The sequence below is a fragment of the Lampetra planeri genome, chromosome 69 (genome assembly GCF_965212315.1).
Source record: "Lampetra planeri chromosome 69, kcLamPlan1.2.h2, whole genome shotgun sequence".
NCBI classification, from domain to species: domain Eukaryota; kingdom Metazoa; phylum Chordata; class Hyperoartia; order Petromyzontiformes; family Petromyzontidae; genus Lampetra; species Lampetra planeri.
The window spans coordinates 2085398-2110215 of record NC_136174.1 but is presented as its reverse complement, the minus strand read 5'-3'; the positions used below and the strand labels follow the sequence as shown (position 1 = coordinate 2110215).

The window sequence follows — 24818 nt, the reverse complement described above, 5'->3', positions numbered from 1 at the left end:
AGGTTGGCCCCTGCATCCTCCGTCTGTATGTACACACACAGACAGATCCGCTATGGGGCCACCTATTTTTTTCTTATATAAAAATGTATTTTGTTGGTGTTTTTACGTATTCCCATTGTGGGTGTTTTACGCATGCATCAGATTTTTGGGTTCCTCACATATGGTATCAGAGGTGTGGGTCACTCCATTTCTCAATCGAACAATAACGGGGATCGTTTCAGTTATGACAGCTTGCAGATAGAAACATTGCATGATCGTATACTAATAATGACAGAATTTGTACCCCAGTGGAGGGCATCCCCCACCCGGCGCTTCTTACCGGTGTAATAAAAGACTTGACCACGATGTCTGGCTCAGTGTCCTTTATTTAGTTCGGTTTCTGGTTCCCACACGGCTGTCCTTTATTTAGTTCCTTCCACACGGTGCCGACTTCGCTGTCTCTCTCGTCACCGCCAACAGCCCCGCTGCTGGTCTCCGTCGCTCCCGTAGCTCCCGTAGCAGCCCCGCTGCTGTTACTCTCACGCAGCCCCTCCGGCTGTACTCGCTGCAGCCCCCCTCTCTGGGTCACTCCCGTAGACTCTGACAGCCTCGTTGCTGTCTCTCTCCGTCGCTCCCGTAGCTCCTGGCAGCCTCACCGCTGCCTCTCTTACACAGCCTCCCTGGCTGTACTCGCTGCAGCTTCACTCCCTCCAGTAGCCCACTACTGTCTCCGGGGTTGGCCACCGCTGGCCGACGGTGCCACCCCTCCTGGTTCGCCCGCGTGGCCTCACCCTTTTCCAGTCTCAACCCAACTCCCCTCTCCTTCCGGTTTTACCGCTTAAGGACCCGAACCTTCCTCCCACGTCACATGACTCCACCTCCCCGTGACGTCACATCTGGAAGGTCGCATACGCCCGCATTACACCACCCTCCCCCGTAGAGAAAAACCCAGCCGACCTCGGCTGAACAATACCAAACCGTAATGCGGCGAACCGACCTTCCCTCCCCCAAAGGACACTAAGCATGCAATATAACAGTAAGAACATCAACACAAGTAACATCAACGAACGTACGAGAAGCATGCAATAAATACAACAGTAAGAACAATAACAACAACACAACATAACGATCAATGAAACGTAAGAGATTTAGAACGTGTGCGGGTCGCCGGCCCGTCCCGGACGGTCGGCGGCCCGCCCGCAGAACGGGAACGTGATGGAGTTTGAGGAGTGACAGGGGGTAGTCCTCCTGTTGCTGTTGGAAGTCCACCAACGTCCCGTGTCCCTGAAGGATTAGTCTCGGGCGTGTCCCGCGAATGTGCTTGCAGCGGGGTCGGAAGGGCTGCAGGGCTCGAAGTTCCCGCAGACCTGGCAGGCGCCCTCCGAGCAGGGCCCCTCGTCACCCGCGGTGTCACGGCCGGCCTGTCTGGAACAGGTACGACAGGCGCTCTAGCAAGATCAATGGACGCAGGCAGGGGAGAGTCGGCAGCAACAGACCCCGGCAAGGCAACATTGGGAGATGAAGCATCACGTAGGGGAGCAACATATGGTTTCAAGCGCGACGTATGAACAAACCAGCGGTGAGATCCAATCTGAACGCGCGCTGACTGTGGGTTGGGAACCTCGATGAGGCGGACGGGACCATGCCAAGGTTTGTGCAATTTAGGAGAGGTTCCCGGCCGTACCTGCGGACAATGGAGCCAGGCCAGGTCCCCAACCTTCCAGGGGCACTCCCCCTTGGAACGTCGAGCATACCGCTCGTTCCGGGCCTGGGCTTTGGCCGTAGCCACGCGGGCATTCTCCCGCGCCTCCGTGACCCGGCGAACCGTGTCATGAATGTACTCAGGGAGTGGCTTACGAGGTCCCCTCACCCCGGTTCCCAATTGCACATCCACCGGCGGCACGTTTTCCCGACCATACATAAGGTAAAACAGCGAATAACCTGTAGCCGCATGAGGCGTCATCCGGTACGCCGAAAGCACCCCAGGGATGTGCAGATCCCAATCCGATTGTTGTTCACTCACAGTATGGCAAAGCATGGCAGACAATGTCCTGTTCAGCCGCTCAACCATACCATCCGTCTGCGGATGGTATGGGGATGTCCGTACTTTCTTAGTCCCAAGGCCCGCGCACACTTCCGCCAATAATTTAGAAGAGAAATTTCGGCCCTGGTCCGTGAGGAGTCTCTCAGGCGCCCCCTTGTCCATAATGTACCCAAACAAAAAGGCGTCGGTAATGGCCGCGGCCGACTGGTCGAGCAACGGCCAGGCCGCGACGGCCAGGCCATCGGCCAACGGGAGAGGTACTCAACCCCAACCCTCGCCGATGGTGGGAAAGGTCCCAATATGTCCAGTGCCACCAATTCATTGACTCGAGACACCTGAATTGACTGGAGAGGCGGCACGTAAGGATGTTTAGGCGGCTTACGTCAGGCGCAGTCAGGGCACGCGCGCACGTGCCCTACGACATCTGTCGCCATGCCGTGCCAAAAATAATGACGTTGCAACGTCAACAAGGTCTTCTGCACACCTAGATGTAAGAGTGTGTCACAATGGAGAGTTCTAATCAACTCGTATCGCAAGGACGTTGGTACCACCAGACGCCAGCGCTCCTGGAACCCTTCCCGCCACATAAGCAGACCATCTTGGAGAGCGGTTTGCGGCCCCACAGCCGTACTCGGACTCCCATTATCCCCCGTAGACCGCTTCCGCAAGGACAACAACGACTCATCCATCATCTGTTCCCGAATCCACACAGACTGCGGCAGATTCAAAACCCCGTCAGTCGGTCCCGGTTCCATCGGAGCATCCGACTTCTTGACGGCCAACGCAAGCGGTTGAGGGGGGGGTAGAATCGGCGAACACCTATGCGTCCCCGATGCACATTTGCAAGGGGCGCGCCGCGGTAATCTGGAAAGTGCGTCTGCGTTCGCATGGCGCACCCCCTTCCGATGGTGAATTTGGAAGGAAAATTCCTGCAGCATGTCCAACCAACGCGCCAACTGGCCGGATGGCTGGTCCATTTTAAGTGCATATTGCAAGGCCGCATGATCCGTACTCACAATAAAGGAACGACCGTAAAGGTACGGTCGAAATTGGCGTAGGAAAAAAACAACCGCCAGAAGTTCTTTGCGAGTGACACAGTAGCGGGTTTCCGCGGGAGACAAGACCCGGCTACCATACGCCACAACGCGCTCTACACCCCCTTTAGACTGAGATAATACCGCACCAATACCTGTGTCACTCGCGTCTTTATCAAGAATGAATGGGTGATCGAAATCGGGATAATCCAATGTTGGGGCCGTAGCCAATAGATCACGCAGACTCCGAAAGGCCACCTCTTCCGGCTGTCCCCAAGCAAACTTCCGTCCTTTACCCGTGAGGAGATGCAAGGGCCTCGCGATAGTCGCAAAATTCGGCACAAATCTTCGATAATACGAGGAAAATCCCAAAAACCGACGAACATCCCCCACGGTGGCCAGAGTCGGCCAATCCCGGACGCACGCCGTCTTTTCCGGATCCGTGGACACCCCCTCAGCACTCACAATGTGCCCCAAATAACGGATGGGCCGTTGCAGTAGGTGGCATTTCTTTGGTTTGAATTTCAAATTCGCAGAGCGCATCCTCGTGAACACTGTCTCCAGCCGCCTTAAATGTTCATCAAATGTGCGGCTGAAGACAATAATATCGTCCAAATATATAAGACATGTCTCCCACTGCAACCCCGTAAAAACGAGCTCCATCAACCTTTGAAATGTAGCAGGGGCCGCATTCAATCCCATCGGAAGGCAGTTGAATTGAAATAACCCTTGCGGCGTACGGAATGTGGTTTTCTCCTGTGAGGACTCGTCAAGGGGAAGCTGCCAAAATCCCGAAGAGAGGTCCAGTGTAGAAAAGAACTTAGCCCCCGACAATGCGTCAAGGGAGTCGTCCATACGCGGCAGGGGGTACACATCTGCCACCGATATCTTATTCAATTTCCGGAAATCAACACAAAATCGCAATTTGCCATCCTTTTTCTTAACCAAAACTACAGGAGCGCCCCATGGGCTGTTAGATGGCGATATAATGTCCGCAGCCAACATGTCTTCCACTGCCCCCCGAACGTGTTCTCGCTCAGCAGGACTCATCCAATGCGAATTTAATCGAATAGGGGCAGCGTCGCCCGTATCAATATGATGGTAAAGCAACGAGGTGCGCCCCAAATCCAAATCATCGGAGCTGAACACATCCGAATACGTCAACAACAATTTACCAACCGCACCACGTTTCTCCATGGACAGGGAAGAATTTTCGTCACATAAGTCAGCAATCCATAGATTATCCGAACCCCTTGGCTCGGAAACACCAGCAACCACTCCCCGGCTATGCGGACAATCGTGAGTCGCAAATGCCGTAGTGGCATGTGCCACAACCGTACCAGCCGGAACACGGACGTTTTCCACACCCGCATTAAGCACCTGTAAAAACGGTAATTGATCCGGCCGGACGATGGTCTGTGCCCCAACTAACGCCAACCCGGTTGTTATCGTGGCGGACGGTGACAACAAGGCCCCAACTGCTCCTAGCCGATCAGGCAGGGGCTTCCGATACCGCAAAGGAATAAGCATCTGTGAGCCAGGTGGGATGTCCACAGATGCGACGGACAGCGCCTGCACTTGTGCGGCCGAAGCAGGTCGCCCCCAGGGCGACGGCAGAAACGAGATTTGACGGCCACCCGGCAATTCAATACAATTCTCATTAATTTTGATCAAAATGGGCATCTTAGCCAAAAAATCGGTGCCTAATAAACAAGGAACCGCCAAAGATCTTGAGATTAACACAATGCCCGAGGCCGACACATCCCCGATAGATATTTTAGCGTCCACCTGGCCCACGATACCCATGCTACCCCCGTTCGCAGCGACGCACGACCCGTAAACCGGACGCACGGCCCCCGGCGGGATGCCCAACAGATGGAAAATGACATCCGATATAATAGTCGCGGACGCTCCGGAATCGACCAAAATGCGCACGTCCACCCCTTGTATAGACCCCGGAACAGTGGACGAACCCGTAGCGGCCGCGACGACTCCCCGTGCCAATTTGCGCCACTGCGTCACCGAGCGACAAGGCCCCGTCGATGGCCTTTCTTTAACAACAACATTAGGATCGCACAACGAAGGTGATGGGTGAGGTGCAAAGCCTTGCCGGGTGTCTGGTGCGTGCCGACTTGCTTGTTTTGGAGGTTCTTTGGTCGGCTTGTCTGTTAATGAGGCCTCCTGCTGCGGCGGACCCGGGACGCGGGCCCAGCAGTCCTTGGCGTAGTGGCCCCTACGCCCGCAGCGGAAGCAGTCGACATCGTTGCGCCGAAGCGCAGGCCTTGCATCCCGACGGCCCCGTACCGGTGGCGTAGCGCGCGGCCCCGGTCCGCCGCGTCCCGACCATGGAGCAGAGGCGGCCGTCAGCTCCTGAGGGCCCCTCTCATCCGGCACGTAGACCGCCTTCGTAGGGTCCCAACCCAGAGCGCCACCCTCTGCGACGGGCCCCCCCATCCACGCCGCAACTTGCTTCCACCGACGGAGGTTAAACTGCGCATCCAGACACTTAGCTGCCGCCCGAGAAGAGAGCTTCTCATGCCCACACACAGGCATGGGGATCCCCAGATCCCGAGACAGCTCAAGCATTTTACCTAAGATGAGAGGCTCGAGCAGATCCGGTGGCGTCTCAGGATATGCCGCCATGGCCAGCTCCAGCATCGCACCCCTGAATGCCACGGGCGATTCCTCGGGTGCTCGTTGTCGTTGAGCAAACCGCCGATGCGCATCATCAGGTGGCTCGTAAGCGTCGGCCATTTCTTCAAAAACTCCACGTAAAGTCTTCTTCTTTTCGGCCGTTATGGAGCGGAAAAATCGAACTGATTCGTCATCCAGTAGAGTCGGCAACACTTCTAAGGCCTCAGCATCGGTCCATCTTGCAGAACGTACCGCCGCCAAGAATCTGCAGGCGAAAGCGCTCCAATCGCCCCCGATGGAGAATTCTTTAACTGTGGTAAGGTGGCGACTCCGACTCCTCTTCACGCCGTCCTCCAGCGATGGTTCCTCTGGTGGTAAATTCAAAATGGCGTCGGCCCGCGGCATGGCCAAGATGGCGGTTTGGCGCCGCGGAGCGCGCAAGATGGTGGCTTCGTGCCGCGTGGCTAATGGCGGCGGCTGGGCAGACAACGTGGCGGCCCGTGGACCACCTTCTGCTTCCTCCGTCGTCCTTGGCGTGACGAGATGACACAGTTGCGCCAGGACGTCCTTAAGTGCCTCCAGTTGCTCCGCCATCTGTTGCCATCGTGGATCAGTGTCCGATGATGTTGACGGGCCCGCTCCCGCGGCGACATCTTCAACTCCATACCCCGCGCTCGCTTCAGCAGGGCTCTCCTCCACCACCCCAGCAGAATCCATCGTTCGAGGGAGGTCTTCGTCGTCAGACGAAGAAGCCGATGCTGGCGCCGGAATAATTTTCTTTCTTACTTGCTTCGACATGCCGTTTCACTTCTGACACCAGTGTAATAAAAGACTTGACCACGATGTCTGGCTCAGTGTCCTTTATTTAGTTCGGTTTCTGGTTCCCACATGGCTGTCCTTTATTTAGTTCCTTCCACACGGTGCCGACTTCGCTGTCTCTCTCGTCACCGCCAACAGCCCCGCTGCTGGTCTCCGTCGCTCCCGTAGCTCCCGTAGCAGCCCCGCTGCTGTTACTCTCACACAGCCCCTCCGGCTGTACTCGCTGCAGCCCCCCTCTCTGGGTCACTCCCGTAGACTCTGACAGCCTCGTTGCTGTCTCTCTCCGTCGCTCCCGTAGCTCCTGGCAGCCTCACCGCTGCCTCTCTTACACAGCCTCCCTGGCTGTACTCGCTGCAGCTTCACTCCCTCCAGTAGCCCACTACTGTCTCCGGGGTTGGCCACCGCTGGCCGACGGTGCCACCCCTCCTGGTTCGCCCGCGTGGCCTCACCCTTTTCCAGTCGCAACCCAACTCCCCTCTCCTTCCGGTTTTACCGCTTAAGGACCCGAACCTTCCTCCCACGTCACATGACTCCACCTCCCCGTGACGTCACATCCGGAAGGTCGCATACGCCCGCATTACACCGGTACTGTGAGACTTACAAATCCAGACCTCTCCTCCTCCTGAACCGTTCACAATACCCTGTGGTAGTACCATAATCATCTCAAAAAAGCGATCACTTTCCAATGGCCATTTTGATCCTGGGAGTTACCCGGGTGGTGTCACACTGTACTCATTGTTTTAGCATGTCGCAAACTCCGATATGGCTTGTGCAACGGCCAGAGAGTGACAGCGGCGGGGGCCGGGCTGCAACATTTGTAGACAGTTTATTACATTTCAAAGTGCATGGGATTGGCACTCCAAAACATCATAAATGTACAGTAACGCCAACTGCATCCGTGGCAAACATGATACGCGGACACATGCCGCATATTATGCAACACATGCCCTTACCATCACCAGCATGCACAAAATCTCAATTACACAACGGAAGTAGACAGTAAGCCGTCCATGGAGACGTGATCAACGTCAATACATAATAATGGTAATAAGCCGGATAGTACCCATTGTACCCATCAAACAGTCAGCTCGGTTGCCCCATGGGGGTATTGACCCATGGGCGAAACTGTAAGGGGCGCTACGCAACTGGCCGTGGTCCCGGCAGGTGAAGCTGCCAGCTCAGTCCGCTAAGACTCACTGTATAGCGACCCCTGCCTACTCGTAAGGTAAAGTTGTTTGGGGACTCCACTAATCGCAGCACGCAGCACCCATTTTTTACATAAATATACGTAATATTAGCGTAACTACCATTCGCACACTTGCATACACATGACACTCACACAGCGCAGGGTCTGCGGCCACAGTGCACTGCACCACTGCGGCGCAGACCTTGCCAGACCTATGCTTTCGCTCTCTTCCGGGCGTTTTATTTATTTATTTTTTATCGAATCAAAGTGAGCTTTCGCTCTCTTCCGGCTGTTTTATTTTTATCGAATCAGAGTGAGCTGTCTGGGCGGGCCCGTAAATAAATAAATAAACGTCCAGACACGCACGCAGACGACCAAACCAGCGTAGTTGTTTAAGATTGGTTGCGTAACGCTGTGTGGGAGCTCACTTCAATTCAGTTCATTTATTAGGTATAGCCCTGCGAGCCATTCGGCTCTTGAATCGGGTGCAACCGCAACAAACAAAAACATGAACAAGAAACATCTGAAAGTGATTACGTGCAACAGAAAAATCCAGGAAAACACAGCAAAGTCTTCCAGATAAAGCACCGTATATCAATGCTGTGTGCAAGAATCCCAGTGGGATGCAAGTCAAACAATAACAACCATAGGACAATTTCGATTATCAGTCTAACTCTGTACTACAACAAACAAATATGGCTAAACCAGAACCTTTTCGAAATCACCAAAATAAAGCTACAAAAACAATGTTACAACAGTAATCATAAGAACTGTGATTCCAATTTAACAATAAACGATATACATAACATGTACGACCAAACTTTGCAACCATAGCTGGCTGCATGAGTCACTACATAACAGCAGGAGTATCAGTAGGAATATCAAACATTTTCAATGTATCTTTAAGATTAGCACACTATAATCAAAACACAAGATGTTACTTTTCAGCGGTCATCCGGAGCGATACATTTGATTTCAGGCCACTGAATAGCAGTGGCAGCTAGGGCTGTACAACTCCTCTAGAGCAGTTTTGAGTGAAGATCTCATCGGTAGTGATTCAAGTTGCAGTTAATTGGAAATAGCATTCCAGACCCTGGGGGCTTTAATAGCAAAGGCCCTTGCTCCAGTATTTGTACAGCAATAGGGAATGTGAAGCTGGTAAATGAGCGAAGACCTTAGGTCAAATTTGTTCTTTGAAACAGAGAGGAGATCCAGCAGGTAGTCTGCAGATTTTTTGTCGTCATACGCATCATGAGATGCGGCGTCTTTTCATAGACAAGCAGTACATTGCACACCATTGGGTGGCAAAAACGTCGTCTTCCTCATGCCCACATTTCCCTCATGATGCATATTACGACCAACGAAGGTGGCGTCTCTCGCTCCGCACGAAGCTTCAGGTCTTCTCGGCCACAGTCATTCCCTTCCTTCTATATGCTTGCGAAACGTGGACCCCCCTAATAGAGCATCTTCGCCAATTGTAAATATTTAGGCTGGCCTGCCTACGATCCATCCTGGGCTTAACCAGGCTGGATTGTGTGAGGAGCTCACAAATCCTTGAAAGATCTGGGCAAAGTCCCATCGGTGAGCTCCTCCGGCAGGCAAGGCTGCGTTGGCTGGGCCATGTAGACCGCCTGCCCAGTCACCGCATGCCTAAACAGCTTTTGTTCGTCCGGATCGAGGGAGCTAAACGGGTGAGGCACGGGCTCGAGAAGAGATGGAGTGATGTGGTACAGGAGGACGTGGAGCTGAGTGGACTTGCCGATGACTGGAACCAGCGGTGTCAAGATCGGCCTCAGTGGAGGAGGCTCGTGAAGGACGCTGCTGGGCAGTTGGAGGCAGTCGTCCTCCAACAACAACGGAGGGCGGAGGAGCGACGCTCACAACAACGAGCAGAGCGCCGGGTGGCTAAAGCACAGCAAGTTGGCACAAATTTCGATTTAAAGCTTTCGTGACTGCAGGGATTCATCTTCTTGGTTCTTTCGGTAAAGTCACGTAGAAGGGAAGTAATAAAATAATAAAAATAAAACATAAGTTGGCACAGTAGGGGGCACAGGTGGTGCATCAGCCAGTCGTCTCAGTCAGTCGACCCGTGGCATCTGGGTCTGCGCCGTGACCTCCTGCCAGCGGGCGTTCGACACTTCACGTGGCCTCAAGGTGCACATGGCCTGGCACAAGCGTCGTGCTGACGTCACAGCCACTTAGTGGCGAATGGCGGTTGTTGTTGTTGATAGTGATGATGATGGGATAATGATGATGTTGGTGATGGTGACGATGGTGCTGATGGTGAATCGCAGGGATGAGGAGGCGTGGTGACGTGAGCGCGCACCGCAGGCAAAGGATCGGCCACACGAACCTGCGATTGGTTCTGCACCGGCGACACCTCTCATGTCCGCCAACCTGAACCTCACCCTCCACCCTCACCCTACCCCTCCATGCTCACCTCTCCCTTCCCTCAATTTTCACCTCACCCTCCCCTCACCCTCACCATGTTTGTTTGTTGTAGGACAGAGTAAGACTGATGGCCTTAATCTAAGTTGTCTTGTGGTTATTGTTGGTTGTTTGACTTGCATCCCACTGGGATTTTTGCACACAGCGTTGGTGTACGGTGATTTTTTTCTGCAATATTTTGCTGTCTTTTCTTGGATTTCTGTTTGCACTCAGTCACATATAGTCACTTTAAGATGTTTTTGTTCATTTTTTTGGTTTTTTGTTTGTTGCGGTTGCACCCGATTCAAGAGCCGAATGGCTCACAGAGCTATACCTAATAAATGAACTTGAACCTAACCACACCCTCCGTTCCACCTTCCCCTCAATCTCACTTCACCCTCTCCTCACCATCCACCCTCTCCACCGTTTTTTGGGTTTCTATCTCTCATCATCCTCAGGATGCACGACTCAGATCCACGATCTTAAATGGTTCATTACAACACCCCACCCACATCCCAGGGTAGAGAGGCTGCAAGAATCTCTGCCGAACCTCATGGATCACCTCCATGGAGTCAGCGCAGTAAAACGCCAGGAGCCCCCCCTCCCAGTGCAGGTGAAGCCCGATTCTGCGGGGGGAGGGGGCCCCCCTCACCGACAGTTCAGTCTTCACTCCACCATGAACCACTGAGAAGTTGTCGTCATATTTCTCTAAACACCAGGACGCGTCGCTCCCTCCCAGCAGCTGTGCAGCACCACCCCCTTTCCGTGGGATCGTCCCGTACGTAACTCCAACCTGACACAGCCGCGCGTCCCCCACGTCCACCTCCCAGTAGTGGTGGCCCGACGAGAAGCTCTCACAGCACAGGGCTTGTAACCAGCCATCAAACCTGTGTGGGTGATCGGGGCGACCCTGGGAGGCATCGGTCCACGTCATCGTCCTGAGATCCGAGGAGATCTGGAGGTAGTTATGAGCGGAGTTTGTGTCCAGGGTCGGTGAGCATCCGTCTGTGACAACAGCGATGACAATATCACTACAGAACACCGTCATCACCATCATCCACCATCACCACCATCAACATCACCATCACCACCATCGTCAACACTATGAACATCAACAACATCACTATCACAATAAGCAACATCATCACCATCACCACCACCATCATTACCATCACCACTATCCCCATCACCACCATCACTACCATGACCACCAAAACAAATATCACTACTACCATCACCACCAATATTATCACCAATGTTATTATTATCACCACGACCATTACTCCCATCACCACGACCAACACCATCACCAATGCTATCACCATTTCCATCACTCACATCATTAACAGCATCATTAGCACCATCCTCATCACGACCACTATCACCATCATTCTGATCATTACCAGCATGAGGAACTCATTTGAGGTTGAAACTGCCTAGCAGAGGCCCAGGACTGGATAAGATATCACCTGCCACTGATGTTAGCCATGGCGTGTAATCAAACCCAGGTAACTGGGTTCGTAGTGCAGTGTGCTAAACACTATGCCACCACTCCCCCCACGCACAAATGCACAGACACATTCACAGCCACACACTCCATCTCAACATCCCAATTACCCCTGACTCGTAATGCTGATTATTTACACAAGAACGCCACACTTAGACTCGTTGCTGTATTCAGTAGGGTCCTTGAATGGGCTGTGAACAAAGACAAAGATCCCCTGTGTAGCCTCAACAGACCATTGGGGAAAGTGCTGTTAGCGAGTGTCTATGAAGACCAGCATGGCACATGAGGAAGTGGGTAGCCAGCACCACGCCCGACCACCTTTGTCTCCCTAGTAGCGATTTTGTTCAAACACCGCATCAAGTTCCCTGATGTAAACAAAGATAAATATTCCCCGTGTTGCCTTAACAGACTGTCGGGGCAAATCAGCACCTTTGAAAGCTGGCACAGCACATGAGGGGCTTGGCGGCCAGCACTACGCTGGCCACCTTTGTCTCCCTAGTGGTGATGTTTACACACAAAACTAGGTAAGCATTTGAGGCTGAATCGACCTCGTACACGCACACAGTGATCATTTATCGTGAAGATGGCCCCATCACCCATGTTTCACACTGAATAACTCACACAGGTATTTGGCCACAGTTCCCTCGGTGCCTTTAAGCGAGGCAATGTCCTCTTGGCTGGAAGCTGAGGGTGGATCTGTTGTAAACCTCCCTGTCCTGTGAAAGCAGAACAGACGTGGCCACTGTTTCACATACAGCATCGTCACTCAGGATCATCACAGTTCCATCATATCGAGACTCATCACACATAACATCATCACACAGCTTCACCACACGCACCACCCACCACACACAGCACCATCACACACCATCACCACACAAAACATCACCACACAAACCATGACCACACAGCATCCCCACACACAGCATAACCACACAGCACACAGCATCATCACCACACAGCATCACCACACAGCATTACTATTACCACACATAGCATCTATATATATAAAATCGTGAATCTGTCTGTCTGTGTGTGTGTGTGTGTCGCTCACAACAACGAGCGGAGCGCCGGGTGGCTAAAGCACAGCAAGTTGGCACAGTAGGGGGCACAGGTGGTGCATCAGCCAGTCATCTCGGTCATCTCGGTCAGTCGACCCGTGGCACCTGCTGGGTCTGCCCCGTGACCTCCTGCCAGCGGGCGTTCGACACTTCACGTGGCCTCAGGGTGCACATGGCCTGGCACAAGCGTCGTGGTGACGTCACCGCCACTTAGTGGCGAATGGCGGTTGTTGTTGTTGTGTCGCCGGACCATACGCACTTTCATTGGACGGCGGTTGCCCCTGGCAACGGGTAGCGACGCCTTCGCCGCTTTCATTGGACGGCGGTTGCCCCTGGCAACGAGTAGCGACTTTTCGCCGCAGGGTGGACGCCATTTTTTATTCCCGTTAAAAATAGGCGCACGCATTAACACAAAGTTTCACGTCCTCTTCACTCCCCCCCCACCACAATGTGTGCAATTACTATTATAGGGTCGGTCGATTATTAAATTATAGCGATTAGACAGTATTATTGTATCGCGGGGGATCGGCGCGTCTCACTAAAACCCTACAACGGATCGGCGCGCCTCACTAAAACCCTACAACGGATCGGCGCGCCTCACTAAAACCCTACAACAGATCGGCACGCCTCACACAAACCCTACAACGGATCGGCGCGCCTCACTAAAACCCTACAGCGGATCGGCGCGCCTCACACAAATCCTACAACGGAAGCGTAACGCATTGTAGTGTCGTGGTTAGCGCGCCACGCTACGAACCCGGCAACCCGAGTTCCATTCCCGCTCACGGCCACCACCGGTGACGATTATTTGAACCGGTCCTGGGCCTCCCCTAGGTCGACTCAGCCTCAAAACGAGTAACTGCTGTGGCGTATGAACATCGCCACTGGGGAGACAAAGGCGGCCTAGCGTCGTGGATCCAAGACCCGGGCGAAGCCGGGTAGTAAAGCTAGTCATCACATACAACACCATCACACAGCATCATCACACGCAGCATCACCACACAGCATCCCCACACACAACCAGTGGTCTCACTGCCCGCACTCCACACTCAGTCCCATGTTGTCGTGTGTCGAGTCGTGATTGATAGCCGTCTTTTACCTGCGCGTCTCCTCCAGGTGCCCCTATGGGAGAGAGATAGATGCGTTACTGTGACTCTACCTCCAATCCCTCGTGATCAGTGGAGTTCCCACTGCAACACCGTGGAATATAAACCCCAAAGTCTTGGCTTATGACCCTATGATCACCAACACTGACTTACGGGAAAAATATTTCAGAGTGAGACCGGTTGATAGTTAACGATAAACTACAATTTATTTTCCAGGAAAGGCCCACGGAGCTGTATAGCTCTTTTTCAGAAGCGACCTGGCCACACATGATAGCTCAACGAAGTGGTTCATCTCGTGGAAATTTAACGCAGCCCAATACTCTGAACGCACGTTTCAAATGTGGAAAGAAAAACTGGAGGATCCAGAGAAAAATCCATACGACCATGGAGGGAGAAATGTAAACTCCAAATATATAGGGACGTCAGGGTTGGGTATACCAGGCTAGGTAGTTAACATCTCGCCACCCCCCTGAGGACCAACATTCATTTGCAGGGCAAATGTTTCAGAGTGAGACCGGTTGATATTGATCTGTGTTGAGAGTAACGTAGGACTAGAAGTTTCTGGAGTTACCAATGCACATGGTGCAGATCTTGTAGAAGTGATGTTCCAGACACAATAATATCATTAATAAGTGTATGAGACTGTATTTATTTGAGCATCACTAATACGAACAATGAAGTTAGCGCATCCAAGTGGAGGTATACAAAGTAACAAGCTGAGATGAAATCTGGTCGTGAGCAGGCGCTGGTGGATTGTTGCATCGCGGCACCATGAGATGTGGCAACGGCTTGGGGAGGCCTCCCTCAATAAGTGGATAGATTATTCATAATATAGGTCGCGAAAGCTTACGTGTTAAATGGATAGATTATGGCTAATGACAATCATGAATACCGTGTGCATTGTTGTTGTATGGTTGATTTAAAAGTGAAATTCCATTAACATTTAGTTTTTATTCACAATGAAATCAATTTAATGGGAATCTGTTAAAGGACGGGAGAGATAATTAATTCAACTGAGAAAATATGAGCTGGGCTTCCACATGGCAGCTACTGGAGCTGCGATGCGAGTCCATGAGTGGAGCTGTGTTCTCAAGCCCAGTGGATGCAAACTCATTCAGGAGCCTCCCTCTGCTGCTCCTGGTGAGAGGGCTCTGTGCCAATAGCGACACCGGAGACTCATTCCTCACCTGCAGGAACGCGAGCGAGTCCCTCTCCTGCGCTAGGGCCTGCAGGCGAGTGGCTGCTGCTTGGAGCTCGCTGATCTCGCGCTGGTAGTGAGCGATCTTTTTCTCGATCTGGGACTGCAGCTCGCGCCCTTTCTGCTCCGCTTGCTCTAAAGCCGCCTTCTCCTCCGCATCCAACGCTGCTCTCGCGCGGGTGAATCTGACCGAGATTGAGGCCTTTTCATCTGTCATGGATCCCTGCAAAGAGAAACAAATGCCACCTCTGGTCTTTTGTGAAATGGCATTCAGGTCGGTGTGACCCGAGTGCAACTGTGAAGGTGTCCAGACAGTGATACGAGTTTGCAGCACTGAGGCCTCCTTCTTCCTCTGCCTCTGATAACGCCACTTTGCATTTTCACTCCAACACAATTCGCCATAACTGGCGGGGGCTGTGAGGCAATGAAATCATCAAATACCATCATGAGTACATTTAGCATCCATGCCATTATCATTGTGTAATGCGGGCGTAAACGACCTTCCGGATGTGACGTCACGGGGGGAGGAGTTACGTCACGTGGGGGAGAGGGTTCAAGTCTTAAAGGGGAGAAACCGGAAGAGACGGGAGAGTTGTTGGAGACTGGGATAGAGTAAGGCCACGCAGGGCGGAGGTTGGAGGGGTGGCGAGATCGCCGCACACACGGAGTAAGGCTCGGCACCGTCGGCCAGCGGTGACCGACCCCGGAGAAGCGGGGAGCAGCGGTGAGGCTGCAGTGAGGGCAGCCGGGGGTCTGCACGAGGATATCAGCAGCGGAACTGCTACGGAACAGAGAGAGGCTACGGGAGCGACGGCAGCCTAGGGCTGCCAAGCGGAGAGTCACTGGAGGAGAGCCGTGTGGGAAAAGTATACGAACCCGAATAAAGGACACCAAGACAGACACAGTGGTCGAGTCCTTTATTACACTGGTGTCAGAAGTGAAACGGCATGTCAAAACAACTAAGAAAAAAGAATATTCCTACGCCAGCATCTGCTTCATCATCCGACGACGACGACCTTCCTCCAGCGGCGGACCTGACTATGATGGAGGAGGAGATCCGTGCTGGGACGAGTGCGGGTTCGGGAGTCCAAGATGTCGCCGCGTCGGCGGACCCGTCTGCACCAAGGGACGCGGACTTGCGATGGGGACAGATGGCGGAGCAGCTGGAGACACTGAAAAACGTACTGGCGCAGTTATGTGAGCTCGTCACGCCGAGGACGGCGTCAGGGAGAGCCGATGGTGGTCCGCAGGTCGCTGCCTTGCCTTCGCTGTCGACGCCATCGGCCACGCGGCACGAAGACGCCATCTTGGGCGTGGCAGGAGAAGAACGGCGGGAAGCCGCCATTTTGCGCTCTCCGCGGCGGGAGGCCGTCATCTTGACCACGCCGCGATGCGACGCGATTTTGAACATGCCACCGGATGAGTCATCGGCTGAGGACGGCGCACCACGGAGTCCCAGTCGTCATCTTACCACTGTTAAAGAATTCTCCATCGGGGGCGATTGGAGTGCTTTCGCCTGCAGATTTTTGGCGGCGGTATGCTCTGCAAGGTGGACTGACGCGGAGGCATTGGAGGTTCTGCCGACTCTTCTCGATGACGAGTCGGTCAGATTCTTTCGTTCTATAAAGGCCGAGAAGAAGAAAACATTAAGAGGAGTTTTCGACGAGATGGCAGATGCTTACGAGCCACCGGATGATGCTCATCGCCGGTTTGTTCAACGACAGCGAGCACCCGAGGAGTCGCCGGTGGCATACAGGGGTGCGGTACTGGAGTTGGCTATGGCCGCATACCCGGAGACGGAGCCTGACCTGCTTGAACCTCTCATCTTGGGTAAGATGCTCGAGCTGTCCCGGGATTTGGGGATTCCGATGCCGGTGTGTGGCCACGAAAAACTGACATCCCGGGTGGCGGCCAAATGTCTTGATGCCCAGTTTAACCTGCTCCGGTGGAAGCAAGTCACCGCGTGGACGGGGGGGCCCATCGTCGAAGGAGGTGCCGTGGGTTGGGATCCCAAAAAGGCGGTGTTGTCTCAGTCCAAGGGGGGTGTGGAGCACGTGGTGGCGTACGGTAGCCGGGTTTTGTCTCCTGCTGAAACCCGCTACTGCGTCACTCGCAGGGAACTTTTGGCTGTTGTTTTTTTCTCCGCCAATTTCGACCGTATCTCTACGGTCGTTTGTTTATTGTGCGCACTGATCATGCGGCCTTGCAGTATGCTCTTAAGCGCGTTGGTTGGACACGCTGCAAGAATTTTCCTTCCAAATTCACCATCGGAAGGGGGTGGGTCACGCGAATGCGGACGCGCTTTCCAGGTTGCCGCAGCGATCCCCTTGCACGTGTGCGTCTGGGACGCATAGGTGTATGCCGATTCAGCCTCCCCCTCAGCCGGTTGCGTTGGCCGTCGAGGTGCCTGATGCTCCAATGGAGCCGGGACCGGCTGATGGGGTTTTGAATCTTCCAAGGGCTGTGTGGATTCGGGAACAAATGTTGGATGACTCATTGGTGTCCTTACAGAAGCGGCCTGCGAAGGAGAGTGGGGGTCCAGGTACGGGCGGTGGGCCAGAAACCGCTCTCCGCGATGGTCTGCTCATGTGGAGGGAGGGATTACAGGAACGCTGGCGTCTGGTTGTACCGGCGTCCTTGCGGTACGAGTTGATTAGGACTCTGCATTGCGACACGCTTTTACATCTGGGGGTGCAGAAAACCCTACTGACGTTGCAGCGAAATTACTTTTGGCACGGCATGGCGACAGATGTCGTCGGGCACGTTCGCACGTGTCCCAATTGTGCCCGGCGAAAACCACCTAAACATCCATATGTGCCGCCGATACAGTCTATTCAGGTGTCTCGAGTTAATGAATTAGTGGCGCTTGACATTTTGGGACCCTTCCCGCCATCCGCGAAGGGTAATAAATACTTGCTGGTTGGGGTGGAGTACCTCTCCCGCTGGCCGATGGCCTGACCGTTGCCCGACCAATCGGCCGCGTCTATTACAGACGCCTTTCTATTTGGGTACGTTATGGACAAGGGTGCGCCGGAGAGGCTCCTCACAGACCAAGGCCGGAATTTTTCTTCTAAATTGTTGGGGGAAGTGTGCGTGGCTCTTGGGACTAAGAAAATACGGACATCTCCATACCACCCGCAAACGGATGGTATGGTCGAACGGCTAAATCGGACCTTGTCCGCCATGTTGTGTCACACGGTGAGTGAACAACAATCAGATTGGGATTTGCACATCCCTGGGGTACTTTCGGTGTACTGGATGACGCCGCATGCGGCTACAGGATATTCGCCGTTTTTCCTTATGTACGGTCGTGAAAACCTGCCGCCGATGGATGTGCAGTTGGGAACCGGAGTGAGGAGACCTGTTAAGCCACTTCTGGATTACATTCGGGACACCGTTCGCCGGGTCACTGAGGCGCGGGAGGGGGCCCGCATGGCTACGTCCAAAGCCCAGGCCCGGAACGAGCGGTATGCTTGACGCTCCAAGGGGGAGTGTCCCTGGAAGGTTGGGGACCTGGCCTGGCTTCATTGCCCGCAGGTGCGGCCAGGTACCTCTCCTAAATTACATAAACCATGGCAAGGGCCGGTTCGCCTCATCGAGGTTCGCAACCCGCAGTCGGCACGTGTTCGGATTGGATCTCGTCATTGGTTCGTTCACACGTCGCGCTTGAAGCCATATGTTGCCCCTCTACCTGATGCGTCATCTCCTGATGTTGCCTTGCCGGGGTCTGTTGCTGCCGACTCACCCTTGCCTGTGTCCATTGATCTTGCAAGAGCGCCTGTCGTGCCTATTACAGACAGACCGGCAGTGACACCGCAGGGGACGAGGGGCTCTGCTCGGGGGGTGCCTGCCAGGACTGCGGGAACTCCGAGCCCCGCAGCCCTTCCGACCCCGCTGCGAGCAGAATCGCGGGACACCTCCGAGGCTGAGCCTTCGGGGATACGGGACTGGGACGTTGGTGGGCCTCCAATAGCGACAGGAGGATTTCACCCTGTCGCTCCTAAAACCCCGTCACGTTCCCGTTCTGCGGGTGGGCCACCGACCGTCCGGGACGGGCCGGCGACCCGCACACGCTCAAAATCCCTTACATTTCGTTGAATGTTATTGTTCTGTTCTTGTTCTTACTGTTATAATTATTGTATGCTTCGTGTCCTTTAACGTGTCTTGGTCGTGGTCACTCGCATTACTTGTTGGAGTTGTTGTTCAGCCGAGGTCGGCTGGATTTTTCTCTACGGGGGAGGGTGGTGTAATGCGGGCGTAAACGACCTTCCGGATGTGACGTCACGGGGGGAGGAGTTACGTCACGTGGGGGAGAGGGTTCAAGTCTTAAAGGGGAGAAACCGGAAGAGACGGGGGAGTTGTTGGAGACTGGGATAGAGTAAGGCCACGCAGGGCGGAGGTTGGAGGGGTGGCGAGATCGCCACACACACGGAGTAAGGATCGGCACCGTCGGCCAGCGGTGACCGACCCCGGAGAAGCGGGGAGCAGCGGTGAGGCTGCAGTGAGGGCAGCCGGGGGTCTGCACGAGGATATCAGCAGCGGGACTGCTACGGAACAGAGAGAGGCTACGGGAGCGACGGCAGCCTAGGGCTGCCAAGCGGAGAGTCACTGGAGGAGAGCCGTGTGGGAAAAGTATACGAACCCGAATAAAGGACACCAAGACAGACACAGTGGTCGAGTCCTTTATTACAATTGTGCAAGGTTATCAGGACGATGCTTTGTTTAACTTTGCATGAAGCGAAAGGAAATCTGTAAAGGGCCTCAATGAAATGGGAAGTTAGGCTAATTCCTCCTTAAATTTATATTTTGAATGTGAGAGAAAACCACATGTATGGCTGAAGAAACCACTTGCTTTACTGCCAACTGGCTCCCCAAAGCTTGAGTGATGTCAGTAAGATGGTGTACACCAGTCTGTGTGTGATCCACCAACTCTGCCTCCAGAGTATTGTATAAGAGGTACGTACCACCTCATCTGACCAATATAGTTAACAGTCGTTGATGTGGTAAGTTGTATGGAGATATGGGAATGTGGAATTTCCACCACTGCTTCAGTTTCTCAGTGGAGATGAGAACCATCTCTTTGCTCGTCATGATTATTAAGGCGCATTGACCGCTTTGTCTTTAGTCTCACGATGTGTTTAGAGCCAATGGAAGTCCGCGTGAATGAATGGAGTTCTCCTCCATCACACACCCTACTCAGAGTGGAGTCACGGGGTCACAGAGTCCGGCCCAGACGTGGTACCTGCACGTCCCTGCGAGCGGCCTCCATCTGCCTCACGGACTCCTCCGCCTTCCTCCTCTTCTCCTGCCCCGCCCGCGTCTCCTCTCCCACTTGTTTCTGTGAGAGACGTCACCAGGGGAGACTCCACTCACTCTCTAAGCATCCCCTCTCACCCCAACTCCACGCGAACCCCTCCAGAGTGACGGGGGTAGTAACCCCGGTGCAGCGATGGAGGCTGGGGGAGCAAGGGCTGCAGGGAACTGATTTCACGAGCTCAAACGTGTGCAGGGTTTCCTAAGTAGTGGACAGAGCTACCTAAGTAGTGGGTGGGTCTACCTGAGTAGTGGGTGGGGCTACCTGAGTAGTGGGTGGAGCTACCTGATTAGTGGGTGGAGCTACCTAAGTAGTGGGTGGGGCTACCTGAGTAGTGGGTGGAGCTACCTGAGCAATGGGCGGAGCTACCTAGGTAGTGGGTGGGGCTACCTGAGTAGTGGGTGGGGCTACCTGAGTAATGAGCTGGGTTATCAGAGTGGTGGGCGGGGCTACCCGAGTGGTGGGTGGGGCTACATGAGTCGTGGACGGGGCTGTCCGAGTCGTGGGCGGGGCTGAGGAGTGGGTGGACAAGGCACCGGAATGGTGAGATGTTATCTGCATTGCCTGCCATACAGGAGGTCATGGGTTCGAACCGGACCCTGATGCCTGTGTAGTGTAGTAGAACGACACTACTGTATTGGCTCCGTATGGGAGCTGTATGCAGGTGTCACGGGGGTCGTGTCGGGCCGTGAACCCAACAGGACACGTGACCGGATAAAGGGGGGCCAGGGGCCCCAGGGGAGTCACGTGGTTGGGGTTCGGGCCTTCCCGAAGGATCGGGAAGGCGAGCGTGGCCTGGGGCGGAGCCGGCCACGCCGGAGTGGTTATAAGCGGGGTGTGGACGGAGAGCTAGGCTGTTCTGTGCTGTTCTGCTGCTGGGTCATCTCTGGGATGAAGCTCTCTGGTCTCCGCTAGTGGACCAGGCAGCGTGTTGGGCTGTCCTGGTCCAGTGATGTAGTATCCCCATGTGTTGGGTAAGTTAGGAAAGGTGGCTACCACCTTAAGTCGTTGTTTTAAGTGTTAATTGTTATGTTACCTAATAAATAGAATTGCCTCCAAAGTTCCAGTGTGCGCCTGAATTGAACCCACTACAACTGTATACAGTCGACCCTTCCACCTTGTGGGGGTTAGGGGCACAGGCTCCCCCCGTGATCTAAAAAAACGCTTAAAATGTTTTGGTCCCCTTGGTCCCCTTGGCGAGCGAAGCGGCACAAAAAGATAAAGAAACGCGAGATACAAAGATCACTGCGAGGTCACTTGCGAGATATCAAGTGAGAGGCTGCCGTAAACACGCTTGGTGTCCTCCAAACCAGCGCATAGAACTGCAGTTCTTTTCGCAAACTAACTTTAAAAAAATGTAACTTTAAAAAAATTGTGTATATTTATGGTATATACTACTATAATGAGCCAAGAATGTCTGTGTGTTTCGCGCGTGACCTAACTCCAAATGAGGCCAACCCCCTCATTAATATTCATGAACAGGTGGGGTCCTCCACATGGACTCCACCCGCCTCATTAATAATCATGAGCTGGTAACGTCACTCCACATGCCGCACCCCTCCCCAATAACCATTAGCGGGTTACGTCGCTTCACATGGGGCAACCCCCCTCCCTCATTAATAATCATGAGCTGAACAATTTGCTATTGAATATTTCAGATTTACTGCAATATACACCTGTCCTTGGACGGACAAACAAGCTAGCTAAAATATAAAATACATTAATATTATACAGTACTGTACATATAATTTATGCATTTATGAGTTACTAAACTTTTTGCGTGTCATCTGCTGGCCTTCGCGTATCGACTGCGCCTTTCGCAAAACTCCCAAAAAATGCTCATTTAATTTCTTATGCTGATCCCGCGATAAATCGAAACCGCGATGTGGAAAGTCGCGATGCAGAAGGGTCGACTGTACTATGAATCTACCCTTCAAACACTCGTTTGAAAAATAAATTGACGGGCATGAAAAATATTAAATACACTTCAAAATGAGTCTGAGCCACTCGCTGTGGTTTCGTCATAATTAGATTTTGCGGTTGAGAGCCAATGACAGAGTTCATCAGCTGATGCTGCGATATCGTGGGTACAACTTGGTGACCATGCGAACCTCCTCCTCACCTTTCGTTTGTCGTGCTCCACCTTCAGAGTGACGAGCTCGTGGCCTCGATGATCCACAGTGACGGTGCAGTCCCTGCAGACGAGGCGTCCGTCGTTAACGCAGTAGAAGCAGTATTCGTCTCCGTGCTCTGCGCACCGTCGATTCTCCAGCTTCACACCAGGCGACACCAGGACGTGGTCACTAAACTTTGCCAGCTTTTGGTGGGGCGCGACGTGGGTCATACAGAACGATGTCTCACACTTGAGGCAAGTCTTCACTGCGGGCTTCCTGCAATGATCGCAGCAAACAGCAGAAGCAGCAGAATCGGCAGCCATGGGCTCAGCCACTCGCAGCTGCTCGATGAGGTTGGTGAGCGTCACGTTCTTGCTCAGCTTGGGCCTCCGAGGGAAACTCACTCGGCACTGTGGGCAGGAGGACTCGGCCGCATCCCAGGCTTCTTCCACGCACTTGAGGCAGAACGAGTGGCCGCAGCTGAGCGTGCAGGGCCAGCGGAAGGTGTCCAGGCAGATGGGGCAGGTCAACTCCCCTGGAGCCTCGCTACCACTGGGAGCCGCACTCGCCATGCCCTGTGGCTCCACTCAGAGACGAGCACTGGCTGTAGCTCAGGCAGTCGCTGGCTGTAGCTCAGAAAGTCGCGGGCTGGAGCTCAGGCAGTCTCTGGCTGTAACTTTAGACAGTTGATGACTGTAGCTCAGGCAGTCTCTGGCTGTAGCTCAGGCAGTCGCTGGCTGTAGCTTCAGATAGTATCTGGCTGGAGCTCATGCAGTCTCTGGCTGTAGCTCAGGCAGTCTCTGGCTGTAGCTCAGGCAGTCTCTGGCTGTAGCTCAGGCAGTCACTGTCTGTAGATCAGACAGTCTCTGGCTGTAGCTCAATCAAGTCACTGTCTGTAGATCAGACAGTCTCTGGCTGTAGCTCAGGCAGTCTCTGTCTGTAACTCAGGCAGTATCTGACTAACTCTGGCAGTTGCTGGCTGTAGCTCAGGCAGTCTCTGACTAACTCAGTCAGTCTCTGGCTGTATCTCGGGCAGTCTCTGACTAACTCAGGCAATCTCTGTAGCTCAGGCAGTCGCCGTCTGTTTCTCAGGCTGTCGCTGGCTGCGTCTGAGACGCTAAACGAGGAACAAGCCACGTAAATGGGCAACAAGGAAGCAGGAAGTCTTTCAGTTTGAGTTGCGTATTACGAGGCGCGCCCTGGAATGTGTTGACGTGTGAGCGAGTACAGACGTCTCTGCTCCAGGGGTGGCTTAAAAAAGAAGACTCGGATCACCTCGTCTCAAATACTCATCCTCACCTCTACTCACCCTCACCTCTACTCACCCCATCGTAACTCACCTCACCTCAACTGACCTCATCTCACCTCAACTCACCTCACCTCAACTCACCTAAACTCACTTCAACTCACCTCATCTCAACTGAACTGGCAGGAGAACTTTGCTAGTAAACTCGTTGCTCCCTGCCGCTCTACTCCACGAGATTGTTGTTGTTTCCAGAATCAAAATCAAAGGGTTTTATTCGCCATGAAAGTTCGCACAGACAAGGAATTAACTTTGGCAGGAAGGTGCATACATTCAACATATAGGAATCTTAAATCTTAAATAAGTGGTGTACATGTCTAACTATACTAAAGGTACAACGTCTAACTAATACTAAGGGGATAAAGTATGTAAAATTTTAGAATAAAATAAGATTTTTAAATAGCTATACTATTCAATATAAAAATACAAATAGGGTAACATAGTGCAAATATGGCAAGGTGTCATTGTGCAGATAAAGTGTTAAAGTCAGTGTGAGCCCTTGGCCTTGTTGAAGAGGCCAGCAGTGGATGGGAAGAAACTGTTTTTGTGGCGTGAGGTTTTCGTCCTGATGGACCGCAGCCTTCTGCCGGAGGGGAGTAGCTGGAACAGAGAGTGTCCAGGGTGGGAGGAGTCGGCCACAATCTTCCTCGCTCGCCTCAGGGTCCTCGAGGTGTGCAGGTCCTCGAGGGTAGGCAGATTGCAGCCAATCACCTTCTCAGCAGTGCGGATGATACGCTGCAGTCTGCTCTTGTCATTGTCAGTAGCAGCAGCGTACCAGATGGTGATGGAGAAGGTGAGGATGGACTCAATGATGGCTGTGTAGAAGTGCACCATCATTGTCTTTGGCAGGTAGAATTTCTTCAGCTGCCGTAGGAAATACATCGTCTGTTGTGCTCTCTTTATGAGGGAGCTGATGTTCAGTTCCCACTTAAGGTCCTGGGAGAGGATAGTGTCCAGGAAGCGGAAGGACTCCACAGTGTTGACTGGGGAGTCGTACAGGGTGATGGGGGTGAGTGGGGCTGTATTCTTCCTGAAGTCCACAACCATCTCCACTGTCTTAAGAGCATTAAGCTCTAAGTTGTTCTGGCTACA

The 24818-nt window shown here is 53.3% G+C and overlaps 1 protein-coding gene across 1 annotated transcript; it reads right to left on the bottom strand.

The window, feature by feature from the left end:
* Positions 1 to 347: 347 nt before the first annotated feature.
* On the bottom strand, positions 348 to 23703 carry LOC144737374 (E3 ubiquitin/ISG15 ligase TRIM25-like). The gene is made up of 6 exons (XM_078620043.1): positions 22432 to 23703; positions 20238 to 20333; positions 14985 to 15218; positions 13791 to 13813; positions 12252 to 12346; positions 348 to 11128 (listed from the first exon to the last, which is right to left on the bottom strand). Exons 1-6 carry the CDS (start codon positions 22993 to 22995, stop codon positions 10578 to 10580), a joined length of 1563 nt encoding a protein of 520 aa, XP_078476169.1. The 5' UTR covers positions 22996 to 23703; the 3' UTR covers positions 348 to 10577.
* Between the last annotated feature and the right edge of the window lie 1115 nt (positions 23704 to 24818).

Bases quoted from the DNA above. Each gene is read 5' to 3' on its own strand.
- LOC144737374 (XM_078620043.1), bottom strand. From the start codon at position 22,995: ATGGCGAGTGCGGCTCCCAGTGGTAGCGAGGCTCCAGGGGAGTTGACC. The intron at 13,814-14,984 runs GTGAGGAATGAG...TCTCTCCCATAG, and splicing joins ACTCGCTCGCGTTCCTGCAG to GGGCACCTGGAGGAGACGCG. The intron at 12,347-13,790 runs GTAAAAGACGGC...CTGCTTTCACAG, and splicing joins CACCTGGAGGAGACGCGCAG to GACAGGGAGGTTTACAACAG.